Here is a 17017-nt window from a genome sequence, read left to right on the forward strand (position 1 = left end):
ATGGTTCAAGATCGTTTTAAACTTTAGTTTGAATCATAACTGAACTTTAACTTTCGTGTGCACTTCATTGTTTTTCCTGAAATGTATGGATTCGCCTTCTATTTTCTTGTTTAAACTGTTTTGCTTCCTTAACCTCTATTCCTGACATTTGGGGGCTTCTTAGTCATTCTGTCTATTTATCGGAGTTATTTCTATTCTCCTTGAGTACTTCCTTTTTGGATCCCACGACTCCTTGGCCTCATTTAATCTGACCACCTTTCTCTCAGCTGCACAGCTTTCGAATGGCAATTTATAAAACTAGGGGCATGTTTCTTACACTCCACACCACGTTTTTTCATTGTAATTTTTACCTTTTTGTTTTTGTTTTTGCTTGGACTACCTGCTAAACTAATTCTTCTGAATGGGAGGTTGAATGTGTATTGAGTCTTTGCCTGTCTTAAACAGATATTCTTTTCTCATGCTTTTGAATAGTTGACCTGGGTAGAAAACATTCCAGGCTCCAAATGCTTTCCCCTCAGAACTGTGAGGCCTTCCTCCACTGCTGCCTTCTGGTTTTCAGTGTTATTGATGAAAAGTCTGATGCCAATTCGATGTTCATCCCCATGTAGGTGATCCACCTTAGTTTCCTCAAAACCTTGAAGAGCTCTTTATTCTTGGAATTCTGAAAACTGTTTATTAATATCCTAAGTTACGTATAACATCAGCTTAGCATATGATATAGAATTAGACAGACATAACGTTCATATTTCTAAGAAACAAAGTGCCCTCTATTTGTCAGAACCACATTACACAGTATAACTTGTACAGCCTTTTCTTTGTCCTCATGGAGATCTCTAAAATAGATATAATACTGCCATTAGATCACCAGGTTATCTGCAGATTAGAATCTCTTCTCAAGATAAGCTAGTAGTTAACAGCAGCAAACCCCAGAGCTAGGGTTTGATTGCAATATAATTTTTCCCCCACTATGTCTTTTTCAAACCCTTTCGTGGCTTCATATTTTCTCGTAATTTTCTCCCATGTCATGAAAACATAGCTAGTAAAATAATATACAATTTCAGAGTTATAAGGGAATCTAGAAATAGAGTTCCAGTCCCTGCTTTAATGGTGGGTAGATGACCCAACCCGGGTGCGTGTGCATGCTGAGTTTGGGGGGTGCTCCATTAGGAGACTCTGACTGTGGTGGGGGTTTGTGTAGCCTGGTGGGCTGGTCAGGCAGGGCTGTGGAGTTAGACCACCTAGGTGTGGGTCCAGATCCCGTGCTGACCAGCTAAGATCCCAGGCATGTCATTTCCTCTTAAAGCTTCAGGTTCCTCATCTATCAGACAATGATTGTCATGACGTCTCCCTCAGGGGGTTGCTCGAAGGAATAAATGAAATAAGCCACAGAAAATGCTCAGCTCAGCCTGGCAGAGAGTCGCTTGTCACTGTCGCCCCGGCCCGCCTCTCAATGCGTTGCACGCACCTTCAGGCCAGGGTTCTTCCGCATCCGCAGCCTTCCCATCCACATGTCGGTCAGCAGCATCTGGCTGCAAGTGTGAGCGATGAAGTCCCGGTGTTTGGCTGCCACGGCCAGTTTGAGGCAGGTCGAGTTGCTCCAGTTTTTCAGCTCGTAGGTCAGGAGTTTCATGGCGATCTGCTCGTCGTGCTTATAGGACTGATCTAATAACTCCAAAGCAAGCTGGCCGAAGTCTCTGCGGGAAAAAAGAAGGGACCAGGGTGAAGCCACAGTGGCCGCAAGCTCTTTCTTAGGCATATCCACAAGAACTTATGGAGCCAAGGGACACAGAATCCTTCACTGGAGGAGCTTTGAGGTTCTCTGCAAGCAAGAAGCTCCAGGGATGTGTCCCCAAAGGGGGATGGTCAGGGACAGTGGCTGGGAGCTCAGTCAGGAGGGGGGCTGACTGCTTCTGCTGCAAGTGGAGATGTAGGTTGAGACCACATCTGTCCCTCAGGCCCCTGGGACATAGAGATGAGAAGACAAAGTCCCTTCCCTCAAGTTGTGCACAGATCAGAGAGGCAGACAGAAAAGACAGGAAAGGTGACTTCAAATGCAGCACCTGTGGAGTTGGAGGCCACAGTAGTGGGGCTGCTGGTGGTGGTAGTGGGAGGAGGAGGACACTGGAAGGGGTCACAGGAGGGCTAGTGGGTGCCGGCTAGGTTCTTAGTTAATCTGGGTGCTGGTGGTGCTGGCATGTCCCACCTGTGGACTGTCACAAGCTGGACATTTCAGATGCATGCCTTTCTCTGCACGTGTAACACTTCACCATCACAGTGATTACAGAGAAGTCAACATTCTCAGTGCTATGGCAGAGATAAGGCATAGTTGTTATAGGGCCCAGGCCAGAGGGCACCTAATGACTGATGGGGGCAGTGATAGAAGTTGGGGGTCATGGAGAAGGTGGCATAAGCTGAATTTTGAGCATAAAGTTTACTGCCTTACCCACATGACCCAGATTCAAATATTTGGCAATAACCATACATGTTCCGAGTTCCTTCAATATTTTATAATGGAATGTGGTTAAGACACAGTCCCGAAGTGATCGCCCTCCTCTGCTTTTGTTTCTCCATTGTATAGAAGATTTTATTCCAGTAACGAGAAGGATGAGGAAGGCAGAATCACGTGTGGGAGAATGGCCTCCTCTGTCCCTGAAGAGGAATGCTATCAGCAGCACCTCTCAGCCCTCCTGCAGGCTGCAGAGTGACCATGTGTCACCATGTGGGGACTCTAGGAAGCAAAGGTTGGCATCAAAAAACCCATGGGGTAGGTGGACACGGCCCCATTATTAGGGAGTCTTGAATTTCTGACGTTTAGAAATCAGTAATTTTAGAAATCATCGAGTCCAAAATAAAAGCGGTGAACTTCAGAAAACAAAGGTATTAGATGTTGGCCACGCTGCCTGTGCTCTCCTCAAGTTTAGGTCCCTATAAAGTTCTGCTGGGACCTCTGGTTTCCAGTGTGGCATGGAAGAAACTTGGAAGTCGCCAGTCCATCCTAACAAGTAACAAACTAAACAAGCCGAACATTGAATCTTTTCAGCTCCATCAGAGAAGGGAGGACATAGGACAAACTGCTGTCCCCCAAATTGGAGAGACAGGCGGATACCAAAAACCACAACTTACTGGAGTAGAAACCTCTGCAGGAACCAGTGCAGAGTTAGGAAAATGTGAACTGTGATTGAGGAATTGCTGGAGGCTCAGTGAGGAAAGTCTGTGAGTAAAAAATTCCAGGGGGACCCAGTCATGCGGGGGACGCCCATGCTTTTGTGATCTCTATCTCAGGAGCTTAACCAGGTTCTCACAGTGAATATAGGAGAAAAATCCCTTTCTCTTTCCAGCAGGGGAAAAGAAATCATTTTGAAATTACCAAAACATTCTCTTAATAGTCTGCCATCAGGAGAACTGATTTTGCCAGAGCCTCACCTGCTGGTTTGATCAGAGCCTGACTGACCCAGGGGAAGCACGCCCAACTCCAGCCCCCTCTAGCCATCCTGTCCCACCTAAGCACCTAAGCACAGAGGAAAATCAGAACCACCTGTGAAGGTCACAGTCCAGGGCACAGGCTCATTAATGTTGTATTCCTTGTTAGTGTGTGTTTCCTTATGGAAATTAATTTCGTCGTCTTTGCATTAAAATTGTGTTTCAAGGAAAGGAAGAAAATTGTGTTTCAATTTTGATGCAAAGAGAAGGCAATACACGAAAACAATGACAGTCCAAAAACACCTCCGAGAGACAGAAAGAAAAATGCCGACATGACAAAGTGATTTGTGAACAACCTTTAACCACCATTGTCCTTAAGTGAGAAGTACATTGGCCACCCCTCCCTGCAGAGACAAGTACTCAGGATGGTCATCTCTCCTGGCCTTTAAATCCCCACTAGACACTAACTTGGAATTGTTATCCAAGTCCTGGGAGATGTCATCCACCAGATCACTCTCGGAGGACTCGTGGGCCATGGCCTTGTAGAGCTTGCAGGCCACCAGGGCCTTGGCCATGCTCTCCTCCCCTCGCTGCCAGAGGAACACCGCCATTTTCTGGCGTTTCATCAGCACAGCCCACACCATCAGCTCGTGGAAGGGGTACTGGAACCGACTCACGGCAGGGTCATCCACATCGATGTCGATCTCTTCCTCCTTTTTCTTCTTTTTCTTTTTCTTCCCTTTAGCTGGAGGCTCATCATCCTGAGGGGAGAAACATGGATTTCATGGTTTTGCCAGAAAAGTATGCAACAAAGAGTTCCAGAACTCCTGGCAAAAGGGAAACCTTTCTGTCAGATTAATAAAGAGACTTCTGAAGTACATCTTACATTTCCACTCCGCATATGAATTCTTTTGAAAAGATGCACAAGTTTTTTATGATAAGTAAACTGTCTAAAACCAAATGAACTGAGAAGGCATACTACTGGCACCCCTGGGTCAGCAGTTTTACTTAGAAGCCTTTAACTGAGGAGATCCTGCAAAACTAAAACAAACAAGCACAACCTCCCCCCAAAACTAAACACAAATAACATCATGGAAGAGGGAAGGTCCACAGTTTGTTTCCTCAGGGAAGTCTTCCAATGTAGCAAAAATAACACTTGTTTGCCAGACGTAGCTGAACCAGAAATTAATAGGAAACATGCAAAAGGGGCTAGAGAAAAAAAATGTTTTAGGTTTCCCTCCAGTGTTTTAAGAAAGCAAATACTCCACTTTGAATGAGCACTGTCCTTTTCCCCTTATGGTGCAAAAGGGAAGGCCAACACTTCCCATTTCCTAAAGGGGTTATGATAACTGTTCTGCAAATGGATCAGGATTCATGAGAAAGGCAGATCGTGGTTGGGAAAACTGGCATGAAATATGTGGGGCTCAGACTATTCCAGGCTAATACTTTAGTATTCAATGGAATCACAGAAACAGATGTTTGTTCTTTTGCAAACAGCATTCCCATCAATTATCTTCTTTTATTCTTACAAGGACTGAGAGGTTGTGAATTCCTTCCATTCCCTCAAATTAGGAAGTTGTGGCTCCGTCTGAATAACTCAGCCACATTCACACAGTTGGAGTGGTCTGGAGCATGGGGGGTTACGGGGGCCACCTGACTCTCCAATTCCTATCTCAAGTTGTTCACGACTGACCCAGTTTTTATAATATCATAACGAGCTGTGATAACATTTTCATGGAAACTATAGTTTCTTGACTCAAATTTAAATATCTTTATTCTAATTTTCTAATTTTGTCACAGCAAAGCTACAGTCACCGTGATATAGGAAAGGTTGGCCTACACAGGTTAAAAATGAACAGTGTGGAATTGTTAGGATAAACATAGATTTATTTTCAAGAATATATAAGATAAAGTAGAAATTAACTAATGACTAATGAAATGTTATAAAACAGAAGTCCTTTTAAGCCTACCTTTCAATAACATATAATATTATTAAAATATTAATTGCACGTAAATTCTCTTTAAAAACTGCCAGAGACAGAATATGAGAAACAAAGAGTTAATTTTCCTAAAATGCAAAGGCCTTCCACAAATCAATGAGGAAAAGGGAAAGAAATCAATAAAATAACAAAGGATCTGAACTGGCAGTATAAGGAGAAATTGACATATTACAATCATAGTAAATAAGTAAGTAACACACCTTATTTAGCAATGAATTTGAAAAAAAAATTATAGGGAATTTCTATACAAGGAATAAAATTTGAAATTAATTATAGTAGTATAACAACAATAAAAGTCTGTATCTGGGAAATTTGAAATATACTTCTAAATAACTCTTGGATTGAAAAGGAAATAATAAATGCCTTAGAAAAAATGACAATGAAAGTTCTGCTTATCCAAACCTGTAGAATATCATGAAACAATGCTCAGAACAATTTATACCTTTAATGCATTTATAGGAATACAGATGGAAAATGAGTGAATTTTCCTTTCAAACTGAGTTAGCACAAACAAACAATAACAGTAGGGGAAGTATATGGAAGAAACGAATACAAATAAAAGCAGACATTAATAAAATAGAAACAAAAAAAGAAAGTTGCTTGATAAAGCAAAAATACCAATAAAATAAGTAGGAAATAAAGCTTAAGAAAAAAAGAGAGGAGATATAAATTTTGTTAAAAAATGGCACAAGAGGCTGGGCGAGTGGCTGTTGCCTGTAATCCCAGTACTTTGGGAGGCCAAGATGGGTGGATCACCTGAGATCAGGAGTTTGAGACCAGCCTGACCAATATGATGAAGCCCCATCTCTACTAAAAATACAAAAATTATCCTGGTGTGGTGGCATGCACCTGCAGTCCCAGCTACTCAGGAGGCTGAGACAGGAGAAGTGCTTGAACCCAGGAGGCTAAGGTTGCAGTGAGCCAAGATTGTGCCATTCCACTCCAGCCTGGGTAACAGAGTGAGACCCCCTACTCAAAAAAAAAAAAAAAAAAAAATTGGCACAAGAAATGACACATAACTGAAGATACTGAGGAGACTGAAAAAAACTAGAATACTATGTAAAAGTTTATTCCAGGGAACTTGAAAGTCTAGATGAAATAAATCATTTTAGGAAACTATAAATAACCAAAGTTGACTCTAGAAAATAAAAAGTCTGAATGCATTTATATGTATAATAGCTATTATGAAGTAGTGAAAGACACACTTCTAAGAAATAGGGCTGGACCCGGAAATTTTACAGATGAGTCCACCAAGCCTTCATGGAACAAATAAACCCTGACATGGAAAGTCTGAGAGAACAGAAGACCACAGAAAGCTCATAACCCTTCCAGGAGTACCGTGTTAAAGCTCAGTCTTACCTGTCAACACAGAATGAAAACCGTCTACACTGAATCCATGAAGAATCGGGATGCTATTTAGCTCATAAATTTATTTGAAAAGAATGTTTCCAAGAGTCAATCCTAATATTCCACAATATGGCATTTCTTCCATTCATTTAAATATTTTTAGGTCTGGGACATTGTTCTTAAGGTTGCTAGTAAAGGTAATTTCTGGTACTTTTGTCCTATTGTGAGGGAACGTTAGTTGATTTTCCTGGATTTTCTAACTCCCCCCAAATGTTTTTGCTGATAATAATTTCTCCCTTTCTTGGGTATTCTTTTTTTTAGCATTTATTTTTCCTTGTTCAATTTCCATAACACTTTTGGAGACCAGTGGGGATAATGATGCTGACAATATTGGGCATGCTTGTCTTGTTCTTGATTTTCATGGACATGACTTCAGGGCTGCACTGCTCATCATACGTTTCCCTTGCTCTAAGATATACATGTATTTTAATCATTCCAAGAAACTATTTTATCATTCTATTGTGAGAAAACTATATATTTTTTAACTAAGTAAGGAGTATGTTTTACATGTGTTTCAAATTCATTAGCACCTACTGAGAAATGGTCATGTCATACTTTTCTTCTTTGACTTATCGATATGATGCAATATATTAAAGACTAGCATTGCATTATATTTGCATTCTTGGAGGACTCTAATTGCTTGTTTAGGACTTTGAAAATAGTGTATTGAATTCTTTTTGGTGTTATTTACGGTTTTTTACATATATACGTGGTGTTATTCTCTAGTTATTTTTTTGTTTGCTTAATCTTTGCTTTTGAAACTATGGGTTTGTTAGTTCTAGAAATGAATTGTGCAGCTTTTACCCCCATTAAAGAAAAAATATATATGGTCCTTTTATATAATTTGACTAAGACGTCTAGGTAAATTTTGGTGAGTAGTATCGTATATTCGCAAATACAGAACTTAAAGGGCTATGTCTATTTGACCAAGATATCGTAAAACTTTTGAAAACAAATTCTACTTACTTCCATTCCCAGAAGTTTAAGAGCTTTAGGCTGCATGGTGAAAGAGGAAGAAAAAAGTCAATTTACTCAGATAACTATTGTTAGTAGTACATTAGCAGTATTGTTGCTAGTGGACATAGGAATTGATTAAAAAGCACTTTGTATCATTAACAATTAATGATAATGTCCAAGGAAAAGAAGTGCTTTAATATGGAAACTCTTCTTCTGTCAGCAGAAGTTAATTGAGAAGAAAGCTCAGCAGACACACGGCCCTTATTCCAGGTAGAAGCAGAGAAGTTCCCTAACAGACATCAAAGAGCTGTGGGGCTGTAAGGGGGGTGTGAAGGGAGGGCATCATGAAAGATCGGACATTTGAGTTGAACTTTTGATAAGGGTGGGAAAGGCACTGATCATGGGAAAAGATGTAGCAGGCACACATCTTTGATTTGATCACAGGATTGGATTTTGGTGCAGGTACATGGTCTCCCATGTGGGTGAGGGCCAGCTGGCGGAGGGCCTTGGCTACTGTGATAATGAGTTTGGCTACAATTCTCCAGGCAGTGAGGAGCTCTGGGAGGTTTGAAGCAGGGAATGTAGGCATGTCCCTTCCTTTGGAAGGTTATGGCAGGTACAGTGGTGGGATGGTAGAATAGGCTGGAATGGGCAGACAGGAGGAAGTCCGCTGTGGACAGAGAAGGAGGGCAGATGCACTGGGTGGGCAGGGCGGCCCGTGCTCAGGGTAGCTGGGGAATGCTGTGACTCGGGCCTGAGAGCCCTGTAGGAGGCAGGACCGCTGTGCCGGGGACAGGGTGAACGGCTTGGCTCTGCACTGGCCAAGTTGCTGAAAAGCAAGTGAGGAATCACATTGCACTCGCAAACCACAGAACACTACACAAGCACTGAGTTCTACCCTCTTTGGTCCAAACAAGTTGTTGTAAAGAGTCCGAAAGTTTTTCCGGGTGTAGTTGCAGCGGTAGGCTCCTCCCATGAGGTACTCCAGCACGAGCCCGATGTCTATGAGGCTGATGTGGTAATCCGGTGGAAGGTTGCTCTGTAAGAGAAGTCTGGTCTCAGGCCCTGTGAGGATGCGTTCACAGTGTGGACTTCATCACACGTCTCGGGGGTAAGTGGCCGTCCTGGCCCCCACTTGGGAGTTCATGTAATAGGTGGGTGGGTGGGGGATTAAATAATATTCAGACTGGGAAAAGCCTCTATCCTTTGATAACAAGGTGGCAGAAAGGGCCAAGAACAGCAGCTGCAATCAACAGGACACAGAATGACTTGAGGAACCTCCTGCTGGTGCTTCTGGAAAGAACCACAGGCAGTGGGTGAGAGATCTCAAAAGAGGGACAGAACGAAAGGCTGCATGGACAGTCAGTGGTGCTCAGGTCAGCGGCCAGCCACCCCCTTCCCCACCCCACCCAGTGGCTGCCCTGGCCTTGCGCTGGTGTCAACTTGTAATCCAGCTGTCACTGAGAGTGTCCCTACCATGGATTCGGATGAACATGCAACTTAAAAAAGATTATCCTTTGCTTCCTTAGTTTTAAATAGACTCTTTATGAAAGAAGGAATTCAATATCTCCTGTGCCTGAAATAATAATACATTTTGAAAATTTAAAACTTGCTCTTAAGAAATCTTTTTGTGAAAGACGCCAATAGGTAAGAATTATGAAACAGTAGACTGACCTTTTTCACATCCCTCACCAGCAGATGAAGCGTATTTGGTGGACCCAGTCTCTGAAAGAGAAGCATTCATGTGTGTGAAATATTTTTCTTGACCAGGTGCAGTGGCTCACGCCTGTAGTCCCAGCACTTTGGGAGGCCAAGGCGGGCAGATCACTTGAGGTCACGAGTTTGAGACCAGCCTGGCCAACATGGTGAAACCCCATCTCCACTAAAAATACAAAAATTAGCTGGCCGTGGTGGCGGGCACCTGTAATCCCAGCTACTAAGGAGGCTGAGGTGGGAGGATCACTTGAACCCAGGAGGCAGAGGTTGCAGTGAACTAAGATTGCACCACTATACTCCAGCCTAGGTGATAGAGTGAGACCTCGTCTAAGAATAAATAAATAAATAAATAAATAAATAAATATCTTTTTTCTTGAACTCTTCGAGTAAAATCCTGCCCTACTCTATATAATTAATGAAGTATGAGAGCTGGAGTGTAACCCACACCAGCCTTTTTCTTTTACAAAACAGAACTGGTCATGGTTAAAAAGTATCCAACACATTTCAAAAGTTGTGAAATATTTTCCGTTTCATTTTTTTAAAGAGTATCTTAAGGTACACAACATAGTGTTAATAATTCACCAAGTTGGCCAGGATCAGTGACTCACACCTATTATCCCAGCACTTTGGGAGGCTGAGGGAGGTGGATCACTCGAGGCTGGGAGTTTGAGACCAACCTGGGCAACATGTCAAAACCCTGTCTCTACAAAAATTACAAAAATTAGCTGGGTGTGGTAGTGTGCACCTGTAGTCTCAGATACTCAGGAGGCTGGGGTGGGAGGATGGCTTGAGCCTAGGAGGTTGAGGCTGCAGTGAGCTGAGATCATGTCACTGCACCCCAGCCTGGGCAACAAGAGAGACCCTGTCTCAGAACAAAAAAAAAAAGAAAATTGCCAAGGTTTAGCAAGCAGCTGCTGAGGACCATTTCTGCCACTTAAAATCTTACAATAGGGAAGCAAATATAAATTCTCAAAACTGATATTGTAATAATATAAGCCAAGGGAATTTCATTCAAACCCTTCCAGCAGAGCTCCTGGGTGTGAAACTTAGCTCTATGTTTTGCCCCCAAAACCTCATCAAATGCGAGGGTCCCAAGGAACAATTGACTTCGCACCCTTGGTGACATTTCACTCTGCTAATGGCTTGGGGAGCTAGATTCCCTCTTTGTAGCCACAAGTACTCAGACACCAGCCTCAAATGCGGGACAAGAGTTAATACTGCCCGAGAAAGGAGTGACTGTCGAGGCATGGCAGGAGGTGGTGAGAATGTGAACACAGGCTGTGGCCAGCAGCAGGTGAGAAGTAGCCGCCTGGCATTAAATATGGACCTCCCAGATGAAGGAGGTCAGATGAGCACATTTATGCACAACATGCACCAGTGACAAACACATTCGGGTGACTGCCTCCTCCTTCCCTCCCTTTTTCTAGAGCACTCACTGTGTTATACAGCTCCTCCAGCCTCGGAATGGTCAGAAAGTGTTGCATGTTCACTCCGTTTTCAATCAGGAGCTTCACAAAGTCGACACGATCTAAGACTAAAGCATCCAGCATTGCTTGCTCCAAAGCATTCACCTGCAGGGACCAAGGGCCGGGAGCCCGTGAGTGGCCTCTCAGAGACACTGGGGAGAGGGGCGACTGGAAGCACAAAGGAAGGGGTATTCTGAACCCCAGATCCCAGAGCACTCCAACATGGTATTCTTTGCTCTTTATCTTGGGTAAATGCTCCCCATCTCCCCTCTCCTTTCTTCTCAGTTTGGCCTCTACATGTTCCATCCATGTTTGTAAATTATTTTTTCCTTCTAAAAATAAATTGAAGAGGATTCAAAATCTCAGCCCTCCCGGCATCGGCCTGCCCAGTCTCCACCATTTGTTTCCTTAACTGAGAAGTTCTGCCAGGGGGAGCTACGTGGGCAGGCAGCATGACCAGGGTGCCATGCGGGTGAGTGGCTGTGACGAGGGCAGGCACACGTCACCACAGAGGTCTGGTCCCCTGTCTCGCCTGTGTCCTGGTGGCAGCAAGACAAAGAACTGCGGTGCAATGTGTGACTCCAGCCTCCCCACCCAAACTGCTGTTACCCCACACACTCAATCATGGTCTCTGTCAAAAAAGGGCTTTTTGCATGAATTGCATTTATTTGATGATAACTGATTTGTTTGCTGTATATTATGCATCAAGCATTGACATGTCTGCCAGGCAGAGAACCACTGGTGAGCAGGGTGACTCAGGGCCCCTCTCTGGGTGGCATCATTCTCCCCAAAGCAGGAACGTTTGGTGTTTTGGACAATTGACAGGATCATCTCAGTGAATGTGCTGTTGTAGTTTGAAATGCTGACACTACCCAGTCAAGCTTTTACCCATCCCTCCCGTGATCAGGGCCTTGGGTGGGGCTGAAGCAAGGGCAAGAACCATCGCTTCCCCTGGGGAAGTGTGAGGCCAAGCTCGTGATCTCTGTGACCTTCCACATACCCAGTTCAGCAGCTCTATCTTCCGGGGATCAGTTTCTTCCTCCGCTTCCTCTTTCACTTTCCCTTTCTTCTTGCCTTTCCCTTTTCCTCTTCCTCCCTTGGTGGTGGCCGTGGCTGGCTTCTTCTCCTTCTCTGTGGCTTTGCTGTCCGTCGGGGGTGCCAGGCTTCCCAGGGGCTGCAGTCCACAGCAATCAGAGTTGGGAAAAGGTATTAAGGCTCTCTCTTGTCCCCAGACCAGCTCATTGACCCTCCCACCTCTGTATGTGTACAAATACACACATATGCTCATATGCATACAATACTCATATGTACACCACACATGCTCATATGCATACAATGTACATGTACACACCCACACAGGGCACACATACGCCCACACATATGTACACGTGCACACGGACTCCATCCCACACACCTACATACTCAGTCGTCACAGGCCTGGCTGTCTGAAGAAGGCTCTGATATTGTGAACCACTGTTACTCATGTGCACAAACACACACCTGACTTGATGCAGCAGCTTTGCATACTTAAAGCGGCTGACATTTTGATCGACGTGTGCTTCTGCATGAAGGAAAGGGTGCTGAGAGTTCAAAGGCACCAAAGAGATGTGTTCACAGTCATTTAATGATGTGAAAAAGTGATTGTGAAGGGGGTATGAGACCATGGACAGAACTGAGGATGCCTGCCTGGATATAAACATTAACTGGAGCTTATCGGTGGGTACAGCAGCTCTCCGCATGTCACTGAAATGCATGCAATGTGGTGACAGACTCATTCATCAAGGGGAGTGTGTGCTCTACTCCAGAGAACAGGAGGGAGGGCAGAAGTAGGCCTGGCCCTGTGGCCTTATCTCCTGGTAGGGTGGAGAACGTGGGAGTGTGTCCTGGTGCAGACACGGAGCCAGCACCTAAACAACCGGACCCTCCAGCTGGCGTCCTCTCTTGCCAGAACTACCCGCTCCTCCCACCAAATGCTCCTGGTGGGTTGCCTACCTGAGGAGCCTCCATTTCCTCTCTTCCCATCTCTCGTGCACATACCCTGCTGCTTCTTCCCTGTCTGTCCTGGGCTCTGGGTTTGGTTGCTGAGAACTGTGCTGGTACCTGCCTCATGGGCATTTCATGCTGGGTTCTCAGCACATCTGACTCCACTGCCTGCTTCCTCCTAGAGTCTCTTCCCTTGGCTTCTTGGGCATCACAAGCTCCCAGTTTTCCTCTTCTCTGTCTGGCCACTGCTTCTCAGTGCAGCTTTAAATGTCAAGGTTCCTTTGGGCTCTGTCCTCAGCCTCCTTCCTTTCCACTCTGCTCTCTTCCTTGATGATCTCATTGATGCACACACCACCAGTCACCGCTGATTGGTACACAACTTCTCCTTTCTGGCTGCGGTCCACCTCTCTCCCCAGAGCTCCTGTTGCCTGCTCAGCGTCCTGCTTGCATGTCTCAAAGACATCCAACTCCTTATGTCCCAAACCACACTCAGGACCTCCCCTACAACTCGCTCCTCTTCTAGGGTCCCTTATCTCAGGGAAATGGCACCACAGCGTGCCAGTTGTGCAAACCAGACAACAGGGGAGCATTGTGACATCTCAGTCCCTCCAGTGCCCTCAATGATTCATCCACCCCTGTGTGCAGCCATGTTTAATGCTAAATTTTGCTTAATTCTATCTGATTCTTGCCTTCTTCTCTGCCTCTGCTCTAGTCCAAGGCACCCTCTTTCGCCTGAATTATTTCAAAGGCCTATTAACAGGACTCTGCACACTTGCCATGGCACCCACCCAATGCATTTTCCACAGTAAGTCCACAGTGACCTTTAAATGTAAAAATGGAACCAAGTAACTCTCCTGCTTAAAACCCTTAAGTAGGGCTGAGGCAGAGGTTATGTCGGGGGAGGTGTGCGTTTATATAGTTCCTGGTCAACATACAAATACGGATGAAAAAGTGTCTGGGCTGACTCCTCACGCCGATAAAACCATTATGGCCCTGAGTGACAGAGTGACACCACATCCAACAAATGGTGCTGGGAAAACTGGATATCCACATGCGAAAGACTGGAGCTGGACCCTTACCTTACACCATATACAAATATTAACTCAAAATGGATGAAAGACCTGAACCTAAAATCGAAAACTACTAATATAAAATGTGGCTGGACATGGTAGTTCATGTCTGTAATCCCAGCGCTTTGGCAGGCTGAGGGGGATAGATCACCTGAGGCCAGAAATTTGAGACCAGCCTGGCCAACATGGCGAAACCCTGTCTACCAAAAATCGAACAATTAGCTGGATGTGGTGGCGGGTGCCTGTAATCCCAGCTACTTGGGAGGCTGAGACAGGAGAATTGTTTGAACCTGGGAGGCAGAGGTTGCAGTGGGTGAGATTGTGCCATTGCACTCCAGCCTGAGTGACAAGAGTGAAACTCAGTTTCAAAAAATAATTAATTAAATTAAAATGCTTAGAAGAAAACATAGGGCAAAAGTATCACTATATTGGATTTGGGCATTCAGTTCTTGAATATGACACCAAAGGTACAGGCACAAATGGAAAAATTATTAATAACAAATCTGATAGACTTCATGAACATTTAAAAGTTTTATGCAGCAGAAGATACCATTAAAAGAGGAAAGGCAGCCACAGAATAGGACAATATATTTGCACATCATATATATGATAAGGGGTTCATATCCAGAAAATATACAGAACTCCTAAAATTCAACAACAAGAAAACTCACCCTGATTCAAAAATAGGCAAGAGACTTGAATAGACATTTCTGCAAAGAAGATGCACAAATGGGCAATAAACACACAAAAGTGCCCAATATCACTAACCATTAGGGAAATACAAATCAAAACCATCTGAGATACTACCTCCCACCCATTAAGATGGCTATTATATTTTTCTTTTTTTTTTTTTGAGACAGAGTCTGTCTCTTGTTGCCCAGGCTGGAGTGCAGTGGCGCAATCTTGGCTCACTGCAACGTCTGCCTTCTGGGTTCAAGTGATTCTCCTGCCTCAGCCTCCTGAGTAGCTGGGACTACAGGTGTGCACCACCACTCCTGGCTAATTTTTCTTTTTTTGTATTTTTAGTAGAGAAGGGGTTTCGCCGTGTTGGCCAGGCTGGTCTCCAACTCCTGACCTCAGGTGATCCACCTGCCTCAGCCTCCCAAAGTACTGGGATTACAGGTATGAGCCACCGTGCCCAGCCAAGATGGCTATTATCTAGACAACAGAAAATGACAAACGTTTGTGAAAATGTGGACCAAGTAGAACCCTGTGCACCGTGGGTAGAAATGTAAAATAGTGCAGCTGCTACGGGAGGAGTTCGGTGATTCCTCAAAAAATTAAAAATAGAATTACTGGGTGACCCAATGATTTCACTTCTTGACATATACCCGAAAGAACTGAAAGCAAGTCTCGAAGAAGAATTTGTACACCTACATACACAGCAGCATTATTCTAAAACATGGGAGCAACCCAAGTGTCCACTGATGGATGCTTGGATAAGCAAAATGTGGTCTATCCATACAATGGAATATTATTCAGCCTTAAAAGGAGGGAAATTCGGACACATGCCACGACACAGATGAACTTTGAGACATTGTTCTGAGTGAACCAAGCCAGTCACAAAAGGACAAATACTATATGATTCCACTTATAGGAGGTACTGACAGTAGTCATATTCATGACAACAGAAAGCAGAATGGTGGCTGCCAGTAGTCATAGGGGAGGGCAAGATGGGGAATTATTGTTTGACGGGCATAGAGTATCAATTTTGCAAGATAAAAAAGCTCTTGAGATGAATGTTGCTAAGGATTTTCCTTCAAAAATTGTTAGTCCAAAGTTTTTATGATTCAATGTAAATAAATAAAGTGCCTTTTGTTCCTTGTATATATCAAACATCTCTCCTTTTCTCTCTCTTCATTATGTTTTTTGTTTGTTTATTTATTTGTTTGTTTTTTGAGATGGAGTTTTGCTTTGTCACCCAGGCTGAGGGCAGAGGCACGATCTCAGCTCACTGCAACCTCCGGCTCCCAGGTTCAAGCAATTCTCCTGCCTCAGCCTCCCGAGTAGCTGGGATTACAGGCCTGCAGCATCACATCCTTTTTTGTATTTTTAGTAGAGATGGGGTTTCACCATGTTGGCCAGGCTTGTCTCGAACTCCTGACCTCAGGTAATCCACCCACCTCAGTCTTCCAAAGTGCTGGGATTACTGGAGTGAGCCACCACGCCTGGCCTCTTTGTTATGTTTAAAAGTATGTTTTAAGAATAAATTTTTTTTGGCAAAGCTTTTATTTTAATTAATTGTTTTAATTAACAAATGACAAATTGTATCTATGGTATACATGATGCTTAAATATATGTATACATTGTGGAACGATGAAATCAAGCTAATTAACATATCCATCACCTCACATACTTATCATTTTTGTTATGAGAACATTTAAAATCTACTCTTTTAGCAATTTTCAAGTGCACTGTACGTTATCATTAATTATAGTCACTATGTTGTAGAATAGGTCTCCAGAATTTATTCTTCTTAACTGAAACTTTGTACTTTTTAACCAAAATCTCCCAATCCCTCACATCTTCGCTTCTGATAACCACCATTATATTCTCACATGGCTTTTATTTTTTACATGCAATAATAGAAAATATAGATAGAAGAATTTTGACTAGTAATATATAGCAAATCAGACCTAAGATTGATTTACTGTGTTGGAATTTGAGATGGAGTCTCACTCTGTCCCCCAGGCTAGAGTGCAGTGGTGCGATCTTGGCTCACTGCAAGCTCCGCCTCCTGGGTTCACGCCATTCTCCTGCCTCAGCCTCCCAAGTAGCTGGGACTACAGGTGCCCGCCACCACGCCCGGCTAATTTTTTGTATTTTTAGTAGAGATGGGGTTTCACTGTGTTAGCCAGGATGGTCTTGATCTGACCTCATGATCCGCTGGCCTCGGCCTCCCAAAGTGCTAGGATTACAGGCATGAGCCACCACACCTGGCCACTGTGTTGGAATTCTCATGTCCTCCCAACACAAGTTTTCTACTATATGAAGAATT

At 43.9% G+C, this 17017-nt stretch overlaps 1 protein-coding gene across 1 annotated transcript in view; it reads right to left on the reverse strand.

Moving 5' to 3' along the window:
- The window catches only part of TRPM1 (transient receptor potential cation channel subfamily M member 1), a gene marked incomplete at its 5' end in the record, with an annotated part of 74411 nt that overhangs the window by 38467 nt on the left and 18927 nt on the right, over nucleotides 1-17017 (reverse strand). Inside the window, 7 exons of the mRNA XM_073011945.1 lie at nucleotides 1466-1694; nucleotides 3889-4181; nucleotides 7794-7823; nucleotides 8683-8823; nucleotides 9459-9509; nucleotides 10937-11071; nucleotides 11967-12140. Coding sequence (XP_072868046.1) covers nucleotides 1466-1694; nucleotides 3889-4181; nucleotides 7794-7823; nucleotides 8683-8823; nucleotides 9459-9509; nucleotides 10937-11071; nucleotides 11967-12140 — 1053 coding nt within the window. The remainder of the gene's footprint in view (nucleotides 1-1465; nucleotides 1695-3888; nucleotides 4182-7793; nucleotides 7824-8682; nucleotides 8824-9458; nucleotides 9510-10936; nucleotides 11072-11966; nucleotides 12141-17017) is intronic.

The sequence above is a fragment of the Chlorocebus sabaeus genome, chromosome 26, assembly GCF_047675955.1.
Source record: "Chlorocebus sabaeus isolate Y175 chromosome 26, mChlSab1.0.hap1, whole genome shotgun sequence".
Lineage (NCBI taxonomy): Eukaryota > Metazoa > Chordata > Mammalia > Primates > Cercopithecidae > Chlorocebus > Chlorocebus sabaeus.